Raw genomic sequence first — 22,210 nt, 5'->3', positions numbered from 1 at the left:
CCTCCCCCCCCCCCCCCCATCGGTGTCGCACCCCCCCATCGGTGTCGCACCCCCCCTTCCCTCCCCCCCCCATCGGTGTCGCACCCCCCCCTTCCCTCCCCCCCCCCCCATCGGTGTCGCACACCCCCCTTCCCTCCCTCCCCCCCCCATCGGTGTCGCACACCCCCCTTCCCTCCCTCCCCCCCCCATCGGTGTCGCACACCCCCCTTCCCTCCCTCCCCCCCCCATCGGTGTCGTACACCCCCCTTCCCTCCCTCCCCCCCCAATCGGTGTCGTACACCCCCCTTCCCTCCCTCCCCCCCAATCGGTGTCGTACACCCCCCTTCCCTCCCTCCCCCCCAATCGGTGTCGTACACCCCCCTTCCCTCCCTCCCCCCCAATCGGTGTCGTACACCCCCCTTCCCTCCCTCCCCCCCAATCGGTGTCGTACACCCCCCTTCCCCCCTTCCCTCCCCCCCCAATCGGTGTCGTACACCCCCCTTCCCCCCCCCCAATCGGTGTCGTACACCCCCCTTCCCCCCCCCCAATCGGTGTCGTACACCCCCTTCCCCCCCCCCCCCCCCAATCGGTGTCGTATAACCCCCCCCTCCTCGTCAAATCGGTGTCGTATACCCCCCCCCCCCCTCGTCAAATCGGTGTCGTATAAATAAATATAAACTAGGGGTGTGGAAATTTTTTTGATAAACTTCTTCTCCAGAGACTACTATATCGGGGGCCCTAATCTACTTGTCCAGATAGATAAATAAATTTTAACCTAAACTGTATTTAAATTATAGGTGATATTAGGAATGTCTGGGACATCATAATGTCACTTCCGGGTCAGGACAAGGAGGGGAGCGGACATGTCCTAGCCGATAGTGGTAAGCTTGGGGGGGGGGGGGGGGGTTGTGGGAGAGAAAAGAGAGGGTGGCACTGTGTGGAAGCATTGGGGTTTTCTGTGTCTGATACCCGCATACGCTCCCCCCATTTTTTTTCAGGGAAGTCTGAAAAACAGTCTGATATCCAAAAATAAATGCAGTTTCCAGTCCTAGAATTTTGTACTTTTATTCTATAAACTGCAAAAGTCGCTTGACTTGAACACCCCTCTTATAATGGAAAGATGCTGAGTGGGAGCCGAGTGATGACTCATAGAACTGGAATTACTGCCAGGAATTTCCTACCAGGCCGTCCCCCATCTCAGAGGAATCCTTTACTGAAAGAAATATGGAGGAGGCCATTACTGACCTTCTGCTGAAAATGTAATGTCCTCTGTTGTCTCTAGATTGACTATTTTGGAATCCTCAACCTGGAACAGGTATGAAGATGAGGAAATTCTTTCCTCCTCTGAAGTACTCTACACTGCTGGAGGACTCTGATCTTTCCTCTCTAAAGCCGGTCATACACAGGTTGAATTTTGAAAGCATTTTCTTTTGAAAATCTTTTCTAAGAATTTTCGTTCAAATGTTGCACCATTGGTGGGCCATAGAAATGGCCGATTTTTGTGTGACCATCGAATTTGAGTGATTGGGCATGTTGGAAATTTTTTGAAAAACAAACTAATTTTGAATCAATGATTGGAGAATCGTGCAAGAAACATAAAGCTGTGACCTGGAAAGAAAAGAAAATTCTTGGCCACAAATTCTTTTCTGTAGCAGCATGAGGAGAAGTTGTTGTAGGCTTGGTTGGTTAAATTACGAAATCAATGGTGGCACCATTGGATTACAAAACTCACAAAATAGCCATTTTTCTAAAGAAACTTTGTTTGGAATTCGACCCGTATATGACCTGCATAAGGCCTGCACACTGCAGCTCCTGAACTCGCATTTTCGGAGCATTTGGCATTTTTTGCCAAAGATTATTGTGGCCAATCAAATGAATTACCGCCCAGTCACATGACGCAGCTAAGCACGGTACACATGTTTATCTGTATCAAGTGTATTTCTGCTGGCAGGAGAAAGGCAACTGGGAGCGTCCAGTGTGCATGATCCTAGGCCATACATGGGTCGAATTCCGAACGATTTTTCGTCCGAAAATCGAAAAAAAACGTTCATTCGCTAATCCGATGGTGCCTTCAATGATTTTGAAAATGGGCCAACCAAGTCATAAAGTTCACCCCATATAACAGGCGAAACTTCTGTTCCTTCTAGGTCACAGGTCATGCGCATATTCTTTTCAGAAAAATGATCGTACGATCATTGAGACGAAAATTGGTCGGTTTTCACAAATTTTCCTACATGCCCGATCACGGAAAAGGGGAGGAACCACGAAAATCGTCCGGTGCCATTGACCCACTAACAGAGTGAAAATCGGCCGATTTTCGGACGAAAAATCGGCCGAATTTCGACCCATGTATGGCCAGCATTACTTTCCTCTCCTGAAATAGTTAGCTCTGCTGGAGGGCACTAGATGCTGGTATTCTCTGGAAGCGCCCGCTCACAAATGAGGATTGGATGTGGTTTGAACCGCATCCAATCCGCATGACGTGAAATACCATTGCTTCCTATGGTGCTTCTTCACATGCCCGGTGCGGATTCAGTGCGGTTTTAAAGAGTCGCCTATGATTTTCTGAGCAGTCCGGTTCAGGTGCGGATTACAGGCTATTGACTTCTATGGGAACCGCTTCTAAACCGCATATGTGTGAACAGGATAAGATCCTGACCTAATCCTGTCCTGAACCTGATGTAAACCTGACCTGAACCTGTGAACTACTACTGTATCTTAGCTGTGAAACCTGAGCTTCAATCCGTACCACACATGTGTGAATCAGCTCTTACTCTTCTCCTCTGAAATGCTCTACACTGCTGGAGGACTCTGCTCCTTCCTCCAAATCTCCTCTCCTGAGTGAGCCTCATCAGGACCATAAATGCCACAAAATCCTACTTTTTGGGTTTGGACTGTAAAATAGCCTTCAGAAGCAATGCAGTTCCACCCACCCAGCAGTGTCTTCTTCCTCCATTCTCCATTGAAGGAAAAAAAAGCTTGTTATTTGCAGCCCCATAAAGTAAGCTTTTTGTTGAATTGTCATTTTGCCCATGTACATTGACAGCTGTAGTGCAAGGAGCACAGACTGGCAGTTCTGGAAATATTTGGCTTCTATATATGTATAGATGCCAGCTGTGGGGAGGTCTCTTCAGGCTCCATTCACACTTATGCCACTTGTCATGTTTCCCAATGGGTACCATTCATATCTGTGCGACTTCAAAGTAGTTCCTGTACTACTTTGTTCCAACTTTCATGCGACTTGATAGCCATAGACTTCATGAAAACCCTCCAAAGTTGCATGAATGTTGCACCTGAATGCTGTACATGCGACTTTGTACAGCAGAAACAGTTATCCTTGGTCAAAGCCAAAGTTGCACTCATCCAAAGTTGCATTAAAGTTGCATCAAGTCACACTGTAAAGTCGCAATGAAAATCACACAAGTGTGAATGGAGTCTCACTGTCAGTTTCTGTTTTGGAAAGACGGTTATTCCCTTGGGATCCATCATTGGCAAAGGGACTTTGCAGAGTGCTGACAGCAGGGACGTGATGTTGCTGCAGGACTTCAATTGCAGCAACCTCATGGCCCTTCTGTCAGCACTCTCTGCAAAGTCCCTCTGCCAATGATGGATCCCAGGGGGAATAACTGTCTGTTCAAAATAGCAACTGATAGTGAAGATACATCTCCCCACAGCTGGCATTTCACACCTGCAGATGTCTATACATATATAGAAACCAAATATTTTCATAACTGCCAGTCTGCTCAGTGCGCTTCAGTTAATAAGGTTAATGTACATGGGCAAAGTAAAATTCCCCAAAATTTGCAACACACGGGCTCTTGCAGTGTTTAACCTTAGTCCATGGCCATACTGATCTTGGACTAGGGTTAAACACTGCAAGAGCCCATGTATTGCCCCCATGATGCACTGATCACTGCAATGCTCTGCAGGTATCAAGAGGGGGGGGGGGGGAAACTTTATCCAATCACTTTGACTGTGTTGTTGAGCTGTTTTGCAGATTGTGAGATATTGTAAAGCTTAGTGTATTTAAAAAAAAAAAAAAAATATATATATATATATATATATATATATATATATATATATATATATATATATATATATATATATATATATATATATATATATATATATATATATTATAATTTTTTTTTTTTTTTAGTTTTGTACAAAGGAGAAAAGAATTCCATCTCCTGTAATGTTTTTGTCCCACCAGGAATATTTTCACCCAACTTTCTGTCCTAGAGCCACAACAGGAGGTTAGGAAAATCCCTTATGAGACATTCATCAGTGGGACGTGTCCCCAATGGAAGATTCTTCTCACTTCCTGTACTGGTGACAGTAGTGAAATTTTGTATTTCCCAACAATTTCTTTTCTGGTGACAACAGTCAACAGTGGTAGAAACCTAAAAGGGCTTTAATTCTACTTTCAAAACTAGGGGGAAAATGGTTTTGTTTTGGATATTAAGCCAGAGAAAATTGAGGATACCCAAGGTGTGGGTCTGGGATTTGAAGGGCTTCTGGGTGCCAGACACATGGTGCATCTATTTCAGTATGTGACAGATACACTTTATTTGATTGAGCCTCACCTGTCAGGAATGGACAGAAGCTCTCCAATATATAATCTCCGTATGTCATGTACAGGGGCTAAATATACACATTGTATGTAGGTGGAAAGTCCCATCTAAATCTGGATGTGTGTGCCTGTTGCTGGGTGAGCAGGTTATATTCATCACAACACTTGTCCTGTAAAACAGATGCAGCTCTTTATCTGTCCGTTGTGTGACAAATGCACAAATCCCAATGATGTCACCTCTGAAGAGATGCCAGTGATAGCCTGATTTCGGTGGCACCTTTACATGACCATGACAGAGCAAAATTGGAGCATTAACCTAAAGCCACCTAGAAGCTTTGGAAAATGATTGGTTGATGAAGCCTTGTGAGATCTCTTGCCAAAATTCCTACTCTCCTTGTATGTTCCAACCGCTGTTACATTCCCCATAATATAAAATGCAAACCCAGCAAGGATGATGGGAGCCCCTTGTAATGGGCACGGCATCTGTATGGCCCTGGGAGTCAATTCACAAAAAAGAAAAGAAAAAAAAAAAACATACCACACTGATGCTCGTGGTATTTACCGCATTTTTTGCTCCATAAGATGCACCTAGATTTTAGAGGAGGAACACAAGGAAAAAAATATTGTGAACCAATGGACTGCGGACCTAGCGCAGGCGAGGACCAGGGACTGTGGACCTTTGGGGAGGGGGGGGCCTGGTACCCAACTTTCACAGGTACCCGCTCCCACTTTCGCAAAGTTGTCCTCCCGCTGGTCTTGTGGGACACATGACAGGTCCCAGAAGACTACAGGTGGCCATTCACAAAGCAAAACGCTTCTCGTGCATGCGCAGTGGGCATCCGGCTGTGAACCTGCAACCTGTCACAGCCGGGTGCCCACACTGAAGATGCTGGGGAGAGAAGATTGCCAGTGAAAGCAGGACACCGCTGGACCGAGCAGCAGGTTCTTCTGCACAGTAGAGCCAAGCAGCCGGCCCAGTATTCTAACACGGCGGCAAGAATACCAGTCTGGCCGCTCCATAAGATGCACAGACATTTTCCCCCATTTTTTTGCAGGGGAAAAGTGTGTCGTATGGAGCGAAAAATACTGTAATTCTTAGTGAACGAGTTGGGGTATTATCTTTTCACAGTCAAATGGTGGGGGGGTGGTGTCTGTGGCCCCCCTCATTAAAGGGGGCTTCCAGATTCTAGTAAGCCCTCTGCTTGCAGACCCCCAAAACCACTAGGCCAGGGTTGTGAGGAAGAGGCCCTTGTCCTCATCAACATTTTAGTGGTTTTCTTGTCCGTGAAAAACTTACTAGTGTTCTTGTAGATGCACATAAATTCCTCATGGTATAGACCCGTTGATTACTATATGCCCACCCCTCGATGCCCATAGTAAGCATTCATCTTTGTAGGTGCCAAAATTGGGGTCCTGACCGGAGTGTTTTTTGAGGTCATTCTCCTTCTTCCCTTTCCTCTCCTCTTCTGATACCGCTCTTCACCTCCCTAATGTAGAGGTTCTTTTACTTCTTCCTCTCCGAAGTAAACTACATCTACTAACTGGATCCAGCAGCACATTCTGACTAATGTCTGGTCAGTGATCTTACTCCTTTCCAGATGGTTGGTTCTATACAACCTTTGCAGCATTCACTTATCGCATGCACATTTATAGACTCTTGATATGATTGTAAAGTGAAAACACAGCGCACAAATTAATAAATACAATACGTGAAAACTTTTTTTTTTTTTTCTAAAAAATTATAAAAAGTGTCCAAATAAATGTGTAACAAAATAAGAAGCCCCAATCCAAGAAAATAAGATGTTCAAAACCAACATGCTCCAAACTCTGCAGAACGGTGTTGTATAAAGAAACTTCTTCAATGTGTTCACACCATCCGTGACATGCAACATATACCGCACTCACCAAATATATTGGACTCTATAGGATTAAGAGTCAAATGTGCTTTGTGGATATTCAATATCCTCCACAATCGGGATTTCCACTGCTCAGAGAACTCCAAAAGGATCTCCCACACAACTCATATATTATGGAACATATTTGATATATCAGTGCCCTTCAGTCATGCAAATACTGAGCAAACAAATAGATGTACAGTTGCAAGAAAAAGTATGTGAGACCCTTGGGATTACGTGGAGTTTTGCATGAATTGGGCATAAAATGTGCTCTGAACGTCATCTAAGTCACAACAATAGGACACAGTCTGCTGAACATAATACTACACAAACATTAGATGTTGCCATGGTTTAATTGCACATAACATGTAAACCTTCACAGTGCAGGGAGGAAAAAGTATGTGAACCTTTGGCCTTAATAACTGGTTGACCCTCCTTTGGCAGCAATAACCTCAACCAAACGTTTCCTGTAGCTGCAGATCAGACCTGCACAACGATCTGGAGTAATTTTGGACCACTCCTCTTCACAAAACTGTTTCAGTGTAGCAATATTCTTGGGATGTCTGGTGTGAATCGCTCTTAAGCTCACGCCACAGCATTTCAATCGGGTTGAGGTCAGGACTCTGGGCCACTTCAGAAGGCATATTCTGTGCTGTTGCAGCCATTGTTTTGTTGAATTACTTGTATGCTTTGGGTCATTGTCCTGTTGCATCACCCATCCTCTGCGGAGCTTCAGTTGGCGGACAGATGGTCGTACGGTTTCCTGCAAAATGTCTTGATAAACTCTGGAATTCATTTTCCCATCAATGACGACAATCCGTCCAGGCCCTGAGGCAGCAAAGCAGCCCCAAACCTTGATGCTCCCTCCGCCATGTTTTACAGTGGGGATGAGGTTTTGATGTTGGTGTGCTGTGCCTTTTTTTCTCCACACATAGTGTTGTGTGTTCTTCCCAAACAACTCAATCTTGGTTTCATCTGTCCACAGTATATTTTGCCAGTAGTGCTGTGGAACATCCAGGTGCTCTTTTACGAACTTCAAACGTGCTGCAATATTCTTTTTGGACAGCAATGGCTTCCTCCGTGGTGTCCTCCCATGTACTCCATTCTTGTTTAATGTTTTCCTTATTGTAGATGTGTCAACAAAAATGTTAGCATGTGCCAGAGATTTCTGTAGGTCTTTAGCTGACACTCTGGGATTCTTCTTTACCTCATGCAGCATTCTGCGCTGTGCTCTTGCAGTCATTTTTACAGAACGACCGCGCCTAGGGAGAGTAGCAACAGTGCTAAACTTTCTCCTTTTGTAGACAGTCTGTCTTACCGTGGACACATGAACATCAAGGCTTTTGGAGATACTTTTGTAACCCTTTCCAGCTTCATGCAAGTCAACAATTCTTGATCGTAGGTCTTCTGAGAGCTCTTTTCTGCGAGGCATGGTTCACATCAGACAGTGCTTCTTGAAACCAGTAAACCCAAAACAGGTGTGTGTTTTTTAAGGGCAGGACAGCTGTCAGCAACACATCCAATATCATCACACTGATTGGAGTCAAGGTTGGCTCACTCCTGGCTCCAATTAGCTCTGGGAGAAGTCATTAAGCTAGGGCCTCACATACTTTTTCCTCCCTGCACTGTGAATGTTTACATGTTATGTGCAATTAAACCATGGCAACATCTAATGTTTGTGTAGTATTATGTTCAGCAGACTGTGTTCTTCTATTGTTGTGACTTAGATGATCAGAGCACATTTTATGCCCAATTCATGCAAAACTCCACGTAATCCCAAGGGGTTCACATACTTTTTCTTGCAACTGTATATATGGACCCCCTTGGTTCTTTCTTTGATAGTCTTCTTATGGTTCCTTCCTGCTCAGACAGCAGGAAGGAACTATAAGAAGACTCAATTGATGTAGCACTTTCTTCCTGGAAACCCTCTGCCCTTAGCTCAGGAATGTAGGCAGGAGGGTGTACTTAGCTGATAAAACCCCTCCTGAAGACACCTGGGATATGACAGAATTTGCCTAGGCCTAGAAACCAGGAAGTTTAAAACTGGAAAGTATACCATATTTACTTATCGGTTTACTAATGCAGCATAAGGCTTTGAAATGGTGTTGAATGAGAGGGTGAAGTTCCACTTTAAAGCGGAGCTCCAATCAAAAGGGGGAGTTCCGCTTAAAAGGACTGCTCCCCATTAAGGATTGGCACCTGCGAGGGGGGGGGGGGGAGCAGGTACCCAAATTTGACAGGTACCTGCTCCCACTTCCAGTCCGATCGCCTAGGCGATCGGAAGCGGAAGGTGTCCTTCTCCCTCCCTGTAGTCTTTTGGGACACGTGACAGGTCCCAGAAGATTACAGGACTATTCATGAAACGCAGAGCTACTCGCACATGCGCAGTGGGAACCTGGCTGTGAAGCCGAAAGCTATCACAGCTGGGTGCCCACAATGAAGATCTGGCCTCCTGGAATACAGGACGGATGGTGAAACGGGCTGTGGGGGAAACACAGCGGGGTCAAGGGACAGGTAAGTAGCTGTTTTTTTTTTTTTAGTCAGCAGCTACAGTTTTTGTAACTGCTGACTTTAATTTTTTGACGGGGTGAGTGGAACTCCGCTTTAAGTATTCATCAGGCTGTGAAATGTGCATTTTAATGTGTACAAACAAAATGTAAAAGGTTCTGGCAGTGACAGGGTTGGGTTAAATGTTTTTATTTGTCTACGAAAAAAAATTCTGCAACAGATTTGGGTTGATGGCCATGATCTGTCAGTTTAGTCACATGATCAAATTATCACAAATTGTTATCATTCTCGTGTCACAAGCAGCGGGGGAAGTTATGTGTCACTTCCCCATCAAGTGTAAGCAGTGATCATCTGTGGGTAATGGAGTCTGAGCCCTGTGATTGTGTTTTTTTGCAGTTGGGGAGGGTCGTGGTGTACCCCTTCTACCTCATCTTCGCCATATTCAAGAGGCTTTTTGGAAAGTCTGCGCCTGCCATCACCTTGGAGTGCCCTGATATCAAATATCCGCTGAGACTTGTCTTCAAAGATGTGAGTCCCCAACCACCTAATTATTGCTTTGTACGATTTACCTGTTTTATATAGTGGTGGTGTTTTTTTTTCATCCACAGCTCCTTGCAGTCACAATAGAACAGTCTGTTATGGGTGGTGCTGTGCTTTTAGCATCTTTTAGAGAAGTACTACTTAATGTGTAATGGTGTTCAAATTCCAAACAGGACACCATCTGCATGGAGTTTGTATGTTCTGTCTGCTTTGGTGGGTTGCCGCCAGAAACTCTGGTTACCTTGCACAGTCTGAAGACAGGATGGTAGGTTAATTTGCTCTGTGTGTGAATGCATGTCAGATGGGGACTTTTAATTGTAATCTCATTGAGGGCTGGGACTGATGTGAATATACATTGGGTAAAGCACTGCTTAAATTGTAGAAAGATCAGAAAGATCATTGCTCTATAGTTTTGTTGGTGGACCTGAGGCTGCAGATTACAGTATGTATGGAGGTCAACTCCAAGCAAACCCGTGCTTTACCCATCCATAACAAAGCAACATGTTTGATTTTCCCCTGCCAGCTTCTCTTCCCCAGCATCATATACTTGCCTTTCCTTTGCTCCCCCATTCAGTTCTGGGAGCCAAAGAAAAAACTTTGGTATGGTGGAAGGTACAACGTGCTGCGTATGACAGTGCTGGGCTGATTGGTACTGTCACAAGGGAAGGTCCATAGCCTTGTTTAAAGGGGCACTAAACCTACCAACTTAATAGTGTAAAAAAAAAATTAAAGTATACTTGCTGTCACTTTTTTGCTTGTTCTCTCGACCAAACTATCAGACGATCAAATGGCTGATGTCCTAACTGATCACATGTGCAGCACCATGGTAGTTAAAAATGAAACCGAGGCTAAGCTGGAAAATGATTGGAGGGTTTAGTCAGTCATTGATTACATGGATCTTTCCTTCACTCCTGGGTGCTGAACGGAGCAGCAGGGAAGGCAAATGTATGGTGTTGGGGGAAAGCTAGGCTTAAGGACCCATTTACATGATTGTGATGTGATAACACACAATTTGTCAAGGTAGGCACCCTGAAATCTGTAAGCTGCTAATATACCAAAACATCGCAATGGAATTCCCATCCCATGCCACATGCATGTGCGATGCAATGCCATTCAAAATTAGGTGTGTGTTTAAATGGGACTTGTGTGTATATAAACCCTAACTATGAACTTGTCTTGTACCTGTTCAGTAAGTGCAAAAAAAAAAAAAACCTGCAGATCCTGCCGGACATCTTGTGAGCTGATGGCTTAGCTCTGCCTGTACTGCACTCTTGGGCTCCATTTGCACTGGCATTTTAGCTATACTGCAAATCCCAATGGCAAATATCTACTGATTTTTATGAGGTTTGTGTGCGTCCAGCGACGATCACCACAGGTAATCACTGGCTGTGTGAGCAGCACTAATAACTGGCTGCTGACAGCCTGTCATTGTAGGGTGCTCAGTGCTCTGCACGCAGCTGTCAATCCCTGCCACAGGAATCGGCAGGTTCTTGGCGCTGGGATCTGCACCGTGGCTTGCCTGTGCAAATGGAACCTTAACAGCAATGTTTCCACTTCTTTGTAGACTACAGATCCCCTCTCCTTAATCCCTTGACGCTGATGTCACACAAATATGCGGCCTTATGGAACTCTGCTTTTTTCCGTGGGGCCGCATATTTGTGTACCTGTCTTTGTCCTGGGAGCGCGCCGCTCAGCGCGCTCCCAGCACAGAGACCGCAGTGTCACTGAGAGCCCTGGGTCGCGTTCTAACGATCGGGACCCGGGACTCCTGATTCTGGGTCACGTGATTACTGTGATTGGCTATCACAGTGATCAGTCACTGTGCAGCCCAGCCCCCTTGTTTTTTCTCTCTATGAATGGAGAGGAGAGATGCATTATATCTCTCTCTAACTCCTGACATAGATAACAAAAATGTTTGTTAAAAGAGAGAATAAAGAAAAATACCTAAATCAAGGTTTGATCCAGTTCAGTACCAGGGTTAGTGTTTGGGTCAAGGTCAACAGTCAGGATTTAAAAAAAAAAAAAAAAAAATTGGTATCCGTGTCAACGATAATGTCAGTGTGTTTTTAGGTAAAAAAAAAAAGACAAAAACATAATGCGCACTATTGTTTCTGGGCTGTACTACGGGTACAAATAACATACACATATATGGTATCGCTGCGATCATCAAGAGCTGGAAAATTTATTTTGGGTTCTATGGAGGTAGGTTATGGGCGTAACACACAGCTAAATAAAAAAAAAAATTAAAAAAAAAAAATTTATTTTTACTATTTTGGGCCAGTTTTTTTCCTTTTGATAAAAAAAAATTAAACTATCAATTACCATTTAGCACCAAATGAAAGCCCAATGTGTTCTGAAAAAAACAAGGTATAATCCACCTGGATGTACAAAGTAGTTGTGATATGTACGGTGTTACTAACACGTCAACGTTGCAGAATTGTGCTTGGGCATTTAGATTTGTTTTACCCTTAGGCATGAAGGGGTTAATATTATGGAGAGGAGTAGAGTGACCGCACTGCTTCTCCATATATACAATGCAGTGAGTGAGCGTTACCACTCTAGGACAGAAAGTGTTACTGGCAGGACCATCATGTGAAATTTAAAAGTAAAAAGCCTGAAAAAGGAGAACTAATGCAATCACCACAACGAAGGTCTGGCGAGACACTTATATTAGGATTTTTGTTTGAAAGCTGGAGTTAAGCTTTAAAGTGTATATAAACCCCATTTAACTTTTTAAATACTGTAGTATGCTTGGATCAAACTGGTCCAGAGAAACTATTTCCTTCACTAATAAATATGGCAGCCATTTAACTTTTATTATTGAATACATGGTTTCCCCTTACTGGTTGAGGTAAGGATTGTGACGTCATACGCCCATCTCTCCACCTCAGCTGAACGGAGGAAGCCTTGTATGCTTTCATAAAAATTCAAGGCTTCCTATGAATGGCTCAGTAGAGCTTCAGCCCAATTTAGGAAGTCCCCGTACCTCTACCAGAACACAGCGCTGTATGTAGCTGATGCCATATACAGTTTATACAGTGCTGATATCAGTTCATAAAGGAAATAGTTTGTTTGGGTCAGCTTGGCTTGTACATTGATAGTACCGTATTTTTCGCTCCATAAGACGCACCTGACCATAGGACGCACCTAGGTTTTAGAGGCAGAAAACAAGAAAAATATTATGAACTAATGGACTGCGGGGACAGTGCAGGGGATGACCAGAGACTGCGGGGACAGTGCAGGGGATGACCAGAGACTGCTGACCTTTGGGGAGGGAGGGGGAGCGGGTACCTGAATTTGACAGCCGGGTGCCCAGTGCGCATGCACGAGAAGCGTTGCGCTTTGTGATTGGTCTGACACCTTCTGGGACCTGTCATGTGTCCCAGAAGACGCCGTACCATTCACAAAGTGCAGCGCTTCTCGCGCATGCGCACTGGGCACCCGGCTGTCGAGCAGAGATCCTACACTAAAGAAGCCAGCGCGGGAAGACTGCACAGGTAAGGTCCTGCTGCAGAGCTGAGCGGCCGGCCCGGTATTCTGACGCGGCGGTGGAAATACTGGACCGGTCGCTCCATATTTGCTCTATAAGACGCAATGACCTTTTCCCCCCTTTTTTGGGGGGAAAAAAAGTGTGTCTTATGGAGCGAAAAATATGGTAATTTTTGGAGTTGGGCTTTAAAGGTGGATGAAATCTGAAGCTAGGCTTTAAAGTGAGCCTGTTGTTTTCCCTGCATGGACTAAGCACTTTAAGGCCTACAATACCCATGCAGGTCTCCTGTAGATGATACAATAGTTCATTCATTCTATGCTGTGTATTCCAAATAGTGTATTTTAATTCCAGAAAATCAGCCATGACACGAGGATGTTCCGCTTCGCTCTGCCATCTCCAGAGCACATCCTGGGTCTCCCCATCGGTGAGTTACAGAACCGTTTACATACCGATAAACGAAAACTGTTCAACTTTTTGTTTTCTCTTTTTGCCTGCTCAAAACAAACAAGTGGAATGTAAATGGCAGATTGAGGTAATGACTTTGTAGTCCCCTACAGGTCAGATATCCCTGCCTGTGGGTATGAGATTTATGAACTATAAAGGGCTATTTTGATACAAATCAGGTGAATCCCAGATCATTTGGTTTGCCATCTGTGCTCTCTATTCATCCTGAAGGTATATGTTCTGGTGGCCACAATCTAAGAAGAATTCCCATGTTTTGGAGAAATTTCTTCTCATTGTTTTCTCCCAGACAGGAAGTTAGGATATGTTTCAGAAGGGATGGTGGTGGTGCTTTTTTGGCAACTAATCTGTCGTGATTGGTGAGCAGGCATTCAGATTCAATGTACCGTAACTATATCTGCAGCCCCTGAGCTCATATTGTATCCCCTTGTTTTAATCTCAGTAAAATCCTTTGGTAACTGAACTGAAATCCAGGTAATGAAAGGAGTTTGCCAGGGACAGGTCAGTCTGTGGGGAAAGGGCTAGATGGCACTGGTCATCAACCAGAAAATGAGGTGGGTTCTGACTTGCTGCAGCTTCTAATGCACACTGTAAAAAGCTCAGTGTGCAGTGAAATTAGAGTAAGCTATTTCAGTATAGGGAGGAGCTGGTACAACTGCAAGACTGAAAGTGAAAATTTGAGTTCAGCTTTAGAGGCATAATGCACTTTCAAATGCTTTAATTGTTTTTAAGTAGGTATTAATGTAGTTCTATTCCCTTTGTTGGCCTTGCTTTGTAACGATGGGCTCACATGTTGTGGCTGCAGTTTGTAGTGTCGTGGCTGATCAATTCCCCTATGTCCATGTATTCAGCTTGCTTGTCCCTATTTGCCAAAGGGACAGGCAACCTCTTGTTCCTGGTCACACAGCATCTAATACATGCCTCGCCATTTCTTGTGTTGCATCACAAATGTGGAAGTGCTAGTGTGATGAAGAATTACTCTGCCTGCTTGTCTGTTTCAGATCTAATTACTGTTTGGCTCTAACCTGCAGAACACTAGACTAAGACACAGGGATTGTGAGATATCTAGTTTTCTTAGAGGAAGTGTCAGGTCTGATGCTACAGACAGAGGTCATGCATTAACTGTTGTGGTACCATGCCACATGTTTGAGCAGAAACCTCTGACACGGGAATGTGAAGACTTGTTCTACTATAGACTATGTACAGGGCAACAAATGACACCATAAAACTCCATGATCAATGCACATCTTTTGCAGGTGAAGGTAGCAAAGTTTTTATAATGCCTTTTTAAATTATGTAAAGATATTCACTGGAAGTTGTGAGCATTGTTTGGCCCTGCAGTTGAGTTCAAATAATAACCAATTCCACTGTGTATATACATAGTCTGGCTGACAAAAAGACAAACGTCCATCCAGTTCAACCATAGAAAAAAGTTATAATCCTATACCCACAGTTCTTCCAGAGGAAGGCAAAAAAAAACACCCAGCAAAGCATGATTCAGTTTGCTCCTGCAGGGAAAAAAATTCCTTCCTGATCCCCCGAGAGGCAATCAGATATTCCCTGGATCAACTTTACCTATAAATGTTAGTAACCAGTTATATTCTGTGTATCTAAGAAACAATCCAGGCCTTTTTTTTTTTTTTTTTTTTTAATTTTTAAGCAGTCCACTGAGCTGGCCAGAACCAACTCTTGAGGGAGTCTATTCCACATTTTCACAGCTCTTACTGTGAAGAAACCTTTCCATGTTTGGAGATTAAATTTCTTTTCCTCCAGACGTAAAGAGTGCCCCCTTGTCCTCTGTGATGACCTCAGGGTGAATAGCTCTACACCGAGTTCACTATATGAACCACTGATGTATATAGTGACACTACAGAAACGTTGGCTAACATAACCAAAATCCAGATTTCTCTTTCCTTCAAATCTATAATTATAGATAATGGTATTAGAAAAGTGTGTTTTTAATTACCCCTCTTTTATTTGATATTTAGGCCAACACATTTACCTGTCTGCCAGGGTAGATGGGAATCTGGTGGTGCGACCCTACACTCCAGTGTCCAGTGATGACAACAAGGGCTTTGTGGATCTGGTTGTTAAGGTGAGGATCTGGTGTGGATCTGGTTGTTGTGTGGCTTAGCTGAAGGCAGCGAGGGGCAAACAGACCAGTATGCAAAATGATGCAGCTGATGGCTAATAACACACCCTGAACACAACCTCATACACTATATGGCCAAAAGTATGTGGACACCCCTCCCGTTGACTGAGCCAATGTGTTTCCGGTGTAGGGTGCTGCAAGTACTACAGCATTCAAACACATTTTGGGCACTTGTGCATCCTCAACCCTACTGAACACGTTTGGGATGAATTGCAATGCCAATTGTGAGCCAGGTCCTCTCATCCAACCTCCGTACCTGACCTCACAAATGTTTTGGCTGCATAGGCACAAATTCCCACAGACAGTCAAAAATCTTGTGGAAATGCTTTCCCAGAAGATTGGAGGCAGTCGTGGGCACAAATGGGGGCAATGCCATATATTGGTTTTGGAATGGTATGTCCAACAATCCCCTATAGGTGTTAGTCACTGTTCCACAAAGTTCTGCCGATATAATGGTGTACTACTAGTAATTCTTACCCTTTGTGCATTATCCTTGGAGGGTCATGCACATGGGCAGTGTTTGTTTTGGGGGGGCGGCAGCCATAAGGCCCAGGTGCAGTGTACCACTCTTATCAGTAGCTTGTTAAAATTGGGCAGAAATACACAGTGGTTGGGCACAGTTTTGAGGAGTACTCACATTTTAGGGCCATATGCATTCAGGGATGTATGCCCACTCAGAACAGTGTGCAGCTACCGTTTATTTCAGCCTCAGTGATTTTGACAGGCTGTGTGCTGTACCTGTGTCGCCTTTTGCATTCCAGAATGTCAGGTTTTTGATTTACAAGTAAAGCAACTATGTGCATGAGCTTTTAAACTGGGAAACCTTCTCTCCCTCCTCCCCCAATTTTATTACTTTTAATAAAAAAAAACAAAACTTCTATTTCAGATCTACTTCAAAAATATTCATCCTAAATTCCCTGATGGAGGTAAAATGTCACAGTATTTGGAGGCACTAGAAATAGGGGACACCATTGACTTCCGCGGACCCAGCGGTCTTCTGACTTATGGAGGGAAAGGTAACACTTTTTTTTTTTTTCATTGCTCCTTTTTGCTTCCTTCTTTTTTTTTTTTTTTTTTTTTTTCTACTCTTGGACATTGTAAAACTATTTGTTTTTTGCGGTAAGTTCTAGGTGGAGTGTAGCATGTTGAAGTTTTTTGGGTGTTTTTATGCTTGCTTGCTCTAACCCTCCTGTTAAATTGGCAGCTCTGTACAGATCAATTAAAAGTCCGTCCTTCCTCTCCTGGTGTGCTGTACACAAATTATCAAGTTTTAGACTAGCTTGATTTCAAAGTACAGTTGATGTTTTTAGGTACTACATAACTGGATTAGTGTTTGTTATATCTGTGTGTTTGTTAGATCTACGTGTTTGTTCTTGGCACTAAGTATCCCTTATTGCAGATTATAAATAACTTTTTATATGGTTTAACTATCATATAAGATTATTTAATGACCTGTCTGGGAATGCCAATTACTAATTTTTTTTTTTTTAATATGATGAATTGAATTTTTCAGGAAGTTTCAAGATCCAAGCGGACAAGAAATCTGCAGCAGTTACGAAGAAGGCGACACACCTAGGAATGATCGCTGGGGGGACAGGTACAGCTGAGACCAGGGGCTTTACTTTCCTTACCTTGACCCTCGTGCATTACAATCCCACTGAATCCAATAACAGAGTGTTTTGTGTTGTGTAGACATTTAGTTTTTTTTTTTTTTATAGTTCTCCATACATGAGACCTAGAGGATTGCTGTACTTCAGTCTGTGCTATGAGTTCTACTCTATGTAAAGGTTTATCTGACCGTCCTGACTCTCCAACTGTCCTCAGACTTCTCTGTTCCCTTTCCAATCCTCTGACCTAATGTCCTGTTTTTTTTTTTCCCCTCTTAGGAATAACCCCAATGCTACAGCTCATCCGCGCTATCATGAAGGACAAAGCTGACCCTACAGTGTGCTATCTGCTCTTTGCTAACCAGGTTTGTAAAGTACATGACTTGGGCTCCCATAAGTGACTAACTGAGAGTGGGGATCATGAGAAGTCTGTAACTTCCCCACAGTGTTCTGGGCAGTAATGACTTCCTGAAAGTATCCAGAGTATAAACATTCTCACATTATATCCCACAATGCAACACCTTGCCCTTGAGAGACTTATGGAGAGACCCCTCATTGGACTTTAAGACAGTCCATATAGGGCTCACCTTATGATAGCTGTGTTTGTGCTATTCTGGCTTTGATATAAGCTCTGACATTTTATTAATCTAAGGTATAGTAATTACATTGCTGTCCGTGATGGTGTTGGTGTTTGTGTTGTATTGCAGACGGAGAAGGATATCCTTTTACGGGATGAGTTAGAAGAAATCCAGGTCAACCACAGCTCCCGCTTCAAACTATGGTACACGTTGGATCGCACTCCTGAGAGTAAGAAGCCTTTATTTCATATACTCCATATACTACACTGCTCAAAAAAAAACACTTTGAAAACACATCAGATCTCAATAGGAAAAAATGTCATGCTTGATCTCTATACTGATATGGACTGGGTAATGTGTTAGGAACGTAAGGATGCCCCATCATATGATGGAAATGAAAATTATCAACCTACAGGGGACTGAATTTTAAAAATCAAAGTGAAAAAATGATGCAGCAGGCTAGTCCATTTTGCTGAAATGTCATTGCAGGAACTCAGAGTGGTACTCAGTAGTTTGTATGGCCCCCATGTGCTTGTATGCATGCCTGACAATGTTGGGGCATGCTCCTAATGAGACGACGGATGGTGTCCTGGGGTATTTCCTCCCAGAACTGGACCAGGGCATCACTGAGCTCCTGAATAGCCTAAGTTGCAATCTGGTGGCGTCGGATTGACCGAAACATTATATCCCAGAGGTGTTCTATTGAATTTAGGTCAGGCGAGCGTGGGGACCATTCAGTGGTATCAGTTCTTTCATCCTCCAGGAACTGCCTGCATACTCTCGCCACATGAGGCCAGGCATTGTCGTGCACCAAGAGAAACCCAGGACCCACTGCACCAGTGTAGGGTCTGGCAATTGGTCCAAGGATTTCATCCCGATATCTAATGGCAGTCGGGATTCATTGTCTGCCTGTAGAGGTCTGTGCGTCCCTCCATGGATATGCTTCCTCAGACCATCACTGACCCACCACCAAAACAGTCATGCTGAACAATGTTACAGGCAGCATAACAATCTCCATGGCTTCTCCAGACCCTTTCACGTCTGTCACATGTGCTTAAGGTGAACCTGCTTTCATCTGTGAAAAGCACAGTCCGTCAGTGGCGGACCTGCCAGTTCTGGTGTTGAATGTCAGATGGCAATCGAACTGCTGGGCAGTGAGCACAGGGCCCACTAGAGGATATCGGCCCTCAGGCCACCCTCATGAAGTCTTTCTGATTGTTTGGTTAGAGACCTTCACACCAGTGGCCTGCTGGAGGTCATTTTGTAGGGCTCTGGCAGTGCTCATCCTGTTCCTCCTTGCACAAAGGAGAAGATACCGATCCTGCTGATGGGCTAAGGACCTTCTACGGCCCTGTCCAGCTCTCCTAGAGTAACTGCCTGTCTCCTGGAATCTCCTTCATGCTCTTGAGACTGTGCTGGGAGACGCAGCAAACCTTCTGGCAATGGCACGTATTGATGTGCCATCCTGGAGGGTTGGACTGCCTGGTCAACCTCTGTAGGGTACAGGTATCGCCAAATTCTACCAGTAGTGACACTGACCCAAGCCAAATGCATAACTAGTGAAAAACGGTCACAAAAGATGAGTAGGGAACAAATGTCAGTAGCCTCAACCTGTAAAACCATTCCTGTTTTGGGGGTCATCTCATTGTTGCCCATCTAGTGCACCTGTTGCTAATTTCATTAACACCAAAGCAGCTGAAACTGATTAACAACCACCTCTGCTACTTACCAGACTGACTGATCTAACTGACCAGATCAATATCCAGGAGTTTCACTGACTTGATGCTACACTCTGATTAAAAAGTGCTCCTTTAAATTTTTTTGAGCAGTGTATATACACCAAAGATTGGTAACCCAACGATCATCGTATTCTACTTTGACTTTGGCTACAGAGGTTGAGCATCTGTAATTTTGTGGACTGATCTCCTCAGGGTTGATTTTGCTTAAACAGACCATTTTTCACCCAAACCAAATTGTTAGACTTTTTTGTTAAAGTGAAATTCTGTCCTATTTAAAAAGATGGACTGCGTTTTTTTACGGGTATTGGATAGAGGTTACAGTATGTAAGGAGGGGAGGTGTGGAGGAGCTGGGGCAGCAAAGGCAGTAAATAGACACTCCCAGAAGAAAAGATTGCTATGACGTGCAATGAGGGAGGGGGCTGTGATGGAATTGACTCTAAATTTTCTAGTTCAAATACACATTGCAATTACTCCAAGAAAACTAATTTAACAAAAAAAGGTGCAAGTAAGGAATTTTTAAAATATTTGATTTTTCTGTGCCTTTTAACTGTAATCTTTTGAAGTTGATGACAAGATCTTAAGTGTAACACTGCTTCTAATGTTGTTTCAGAATGGGATTACAGCCAGGGATTCGTAAACGAGGACATGGTAAAGTCCTTCATGCCACCTCCTGGGGATGATGTTCTGATTTTGATGTGTGGTCCCCCGCCAATGGTCCAGTATGCCATTAACCCAAGCCTGGACAAGCTGGGCTACCCCCAGGACAGGAGGTTTGCCTATTAGCCCTTCTATGTCCAGCCCCGGATCGCTAATATGGGAAAGACAAAGCCTGTGTCAGACCTGGAGCAAAGAGCAAGTGTATCGTCACAAGCCTTTTGCAATCTGCCGCCTTGTCATTGTATCCGCATATTCAGTGTTTGTATTGCTTTATATTTTTTTCTTGGTTATGAAACAGACACCAGAGCAAAGCTAGCAGTCCATCCCAGATGGTAACATGGTGGAATAAGGAAGGGTATCGTATATGAGAGGCACCAGAGAGAAGTTGGGCATCAACTCGGCTACATGTTCAGTCTTTAATTACTTGGTAACATGAGACTTAACTGCTTCTTGTCAGTTGCTGATTGGCAAGTAGTTAAGTAGCAAGAGATTAAAAATCGCCTGTTTTAGCTTCAGCCGAAAGTTTGTTGTTTTTGGGTAGGTTAAAAAAATTCAGTGGGAGCTGTATGAGGGATCGGATTAAGCTATAAGGCTGAAGGTTTGTGAAACATGTATTTTATGTCACATTTTCACTTTCAAGGTATTACATTTTAAACCCCTGCAATCATTTTTGATCCACAAAGTTTGGGTTCCTTTTGAAGTGTATGCGTGGACCCTACATTTATTTTCCAGTATGTTAGGCAATGCCTCACTGTATACAGCTGCTTAAGCAAATAATTAATTTTTTTGTGATTTTCGCAACATGTCTTAACTGGAGATCCTGCCTATTGCAGCACTTCCTGTTTCAGACTGTCAGTCTTTGCCTATTGAGCGAGGCCCCTCAGGTGGCCATTGGGCTACCTATCTGATAAACCTGATAAGCAGCTGAATGAGCAAAGGCTGACAGTACTACTAATTGCAAGGCAATGGCATTTTGTTTGGCTGCAACAGGAGGTGCTGTTGCTGGCAGGATCTTTAAGTAGAGATGACTCACAAAAAGATTTGCTTAGGAAAACTGTACACAATGAGACATGATGGTAAACAATGAAAAATACATTTTGGGTTTTCATACACTTTTTTTTTTTTTTTTTTTTTCTTCATTGGTTTAAGTTTGTTTTTTGGATACTTGCAAATTTGTTTTTGAACAGAAGTTTGTTCCTTCATGGTTTGCTCTTTTCTCTCCAACTGTTGCTGAACTACTTAGACATGCATGCTTTGCCAGGCAGCTTGGTATGCTGGGACTTGTAGTTCGTAGAAGGAGAGATCAAGGCTGCACCTTTTTTCTGACATGTCTAAATGACAGTGTTGGTTCTCACCAATAAAGTGTTAACACTAGCGATAGTTCTAAAATAGCTGATGTTTTTTGGGGTCAGAGTTACACTTTAGCTCTTGCAATGAATTTCCCCTTTCAGGCAGGAAATGTTAAATCCGTCTCTTGTGTTTTGCTGTGTACCCCAAAGTGTGCACTACGCTTAACCCCCTTTTATGCAGTTGTTTTGAAGAACTGTTTGTCCTACCCAGAGCCACCAATCAGGCTGTACCAACTACATTCCATCTATTGATATCTGAATGTTTAAGACTGCTGGGCAACACAGACAGTTCATATTTAACACGCCTGAGGTCAGATCTCTCAGCACAAAGCCGTTGTCTTTCTATTTGCACTATGAAAGTTCTCCTGTCCAGCCTGCAGCCCCCTTGGACATCCTCTTTGCAGCATAACTTTGTCTTTCTGGAAGCCTGTGTACAATGTATTTTTTATTATCTTCTCATAAATATAAATCAATTTTGAGAATGCGTTTGAAATCTGAGTCTTATTATTTTGGTTTGCAGTGGCTGTGAGAATGAAGGAATGTTCAGTTGGCCACACAACTGATTTGACAGATCAAAATCTGATAAGTTTTGTACAGTGAAGGACTAAACCATCTGTTCACATTCTATCCAATTAGGGTGCCTTATAGTACAAGAAGCAGCTATAGACCTCAGCGGGGGC

At 43.7% G+C, this 22,210-nt stretch overlaps 1 protein-coding gene across 1 annotated transcript in view; it reads left to right on the top strand.

Moving 5' to 3' along the window:
* The window catches only part of CYB5R3 (cytochrome b5 reductase 3), a 30,200-nt gene extending 8,186 nt beyond the window's left edge, over positions 1-22,014 (top strand). Inside the window, exons 2-9 of the mRNA XM_089671730.1 lie at positions 9,352-9,483; positions 13,337-13,409; positions 15,436-15,542; positions 16,486-16,615; positions 17,113-17,196; positions 17,486-17,571; positions 17,914-18,013; positions 20,135-22,014. Of these exons, the coding sequence (XP_089527856.1) occupies positions 9,352-9,483; positions 13,337-13,409; positions 15,436-15,542; positions 16,486-16,615; positions 17,113-17,196; positions 17,486-17,571; positions 17,914-18,013; positions 20,135-20,307 (885 nt within the window). The 3' untranslated portion in view covers positions 20,308-22,014. The remainder of the gene's footprint in view (positions 1-9,351; positions 9,484-13,336; positions 13,410-15,435; positions 15,543-16,485; positions 16,616-17,112; positions 17,197-17,485; positions 17,572-17,913; positions 18,014-20,134) is intronic.
* The last annotated feature ends 196 nt before the right edge of the window (positions 22,015-22,210 follow it).

The sequence above is a fragment of the Staurois parvus genome, unplaced genomic scaffold (assembly GCF_062004578.1).
Source record: "Staurois parvus isolate SC_StPar_1 unplaced genomic scaffold, SC_StPar_1.0 ptg000114l, whole genome shotgun sequence".
Lineage (NCBI taxonomy): Eukaryota > Metazoa > Chordata > Amphibia > Anura > Ranidae > Staurois > Staurois parvus.
The sequence above is the reverse complement of the archived record's forward strand: the minus strand, read 5'-3'. Positions and strand labels throughout refer to the sequence as shown.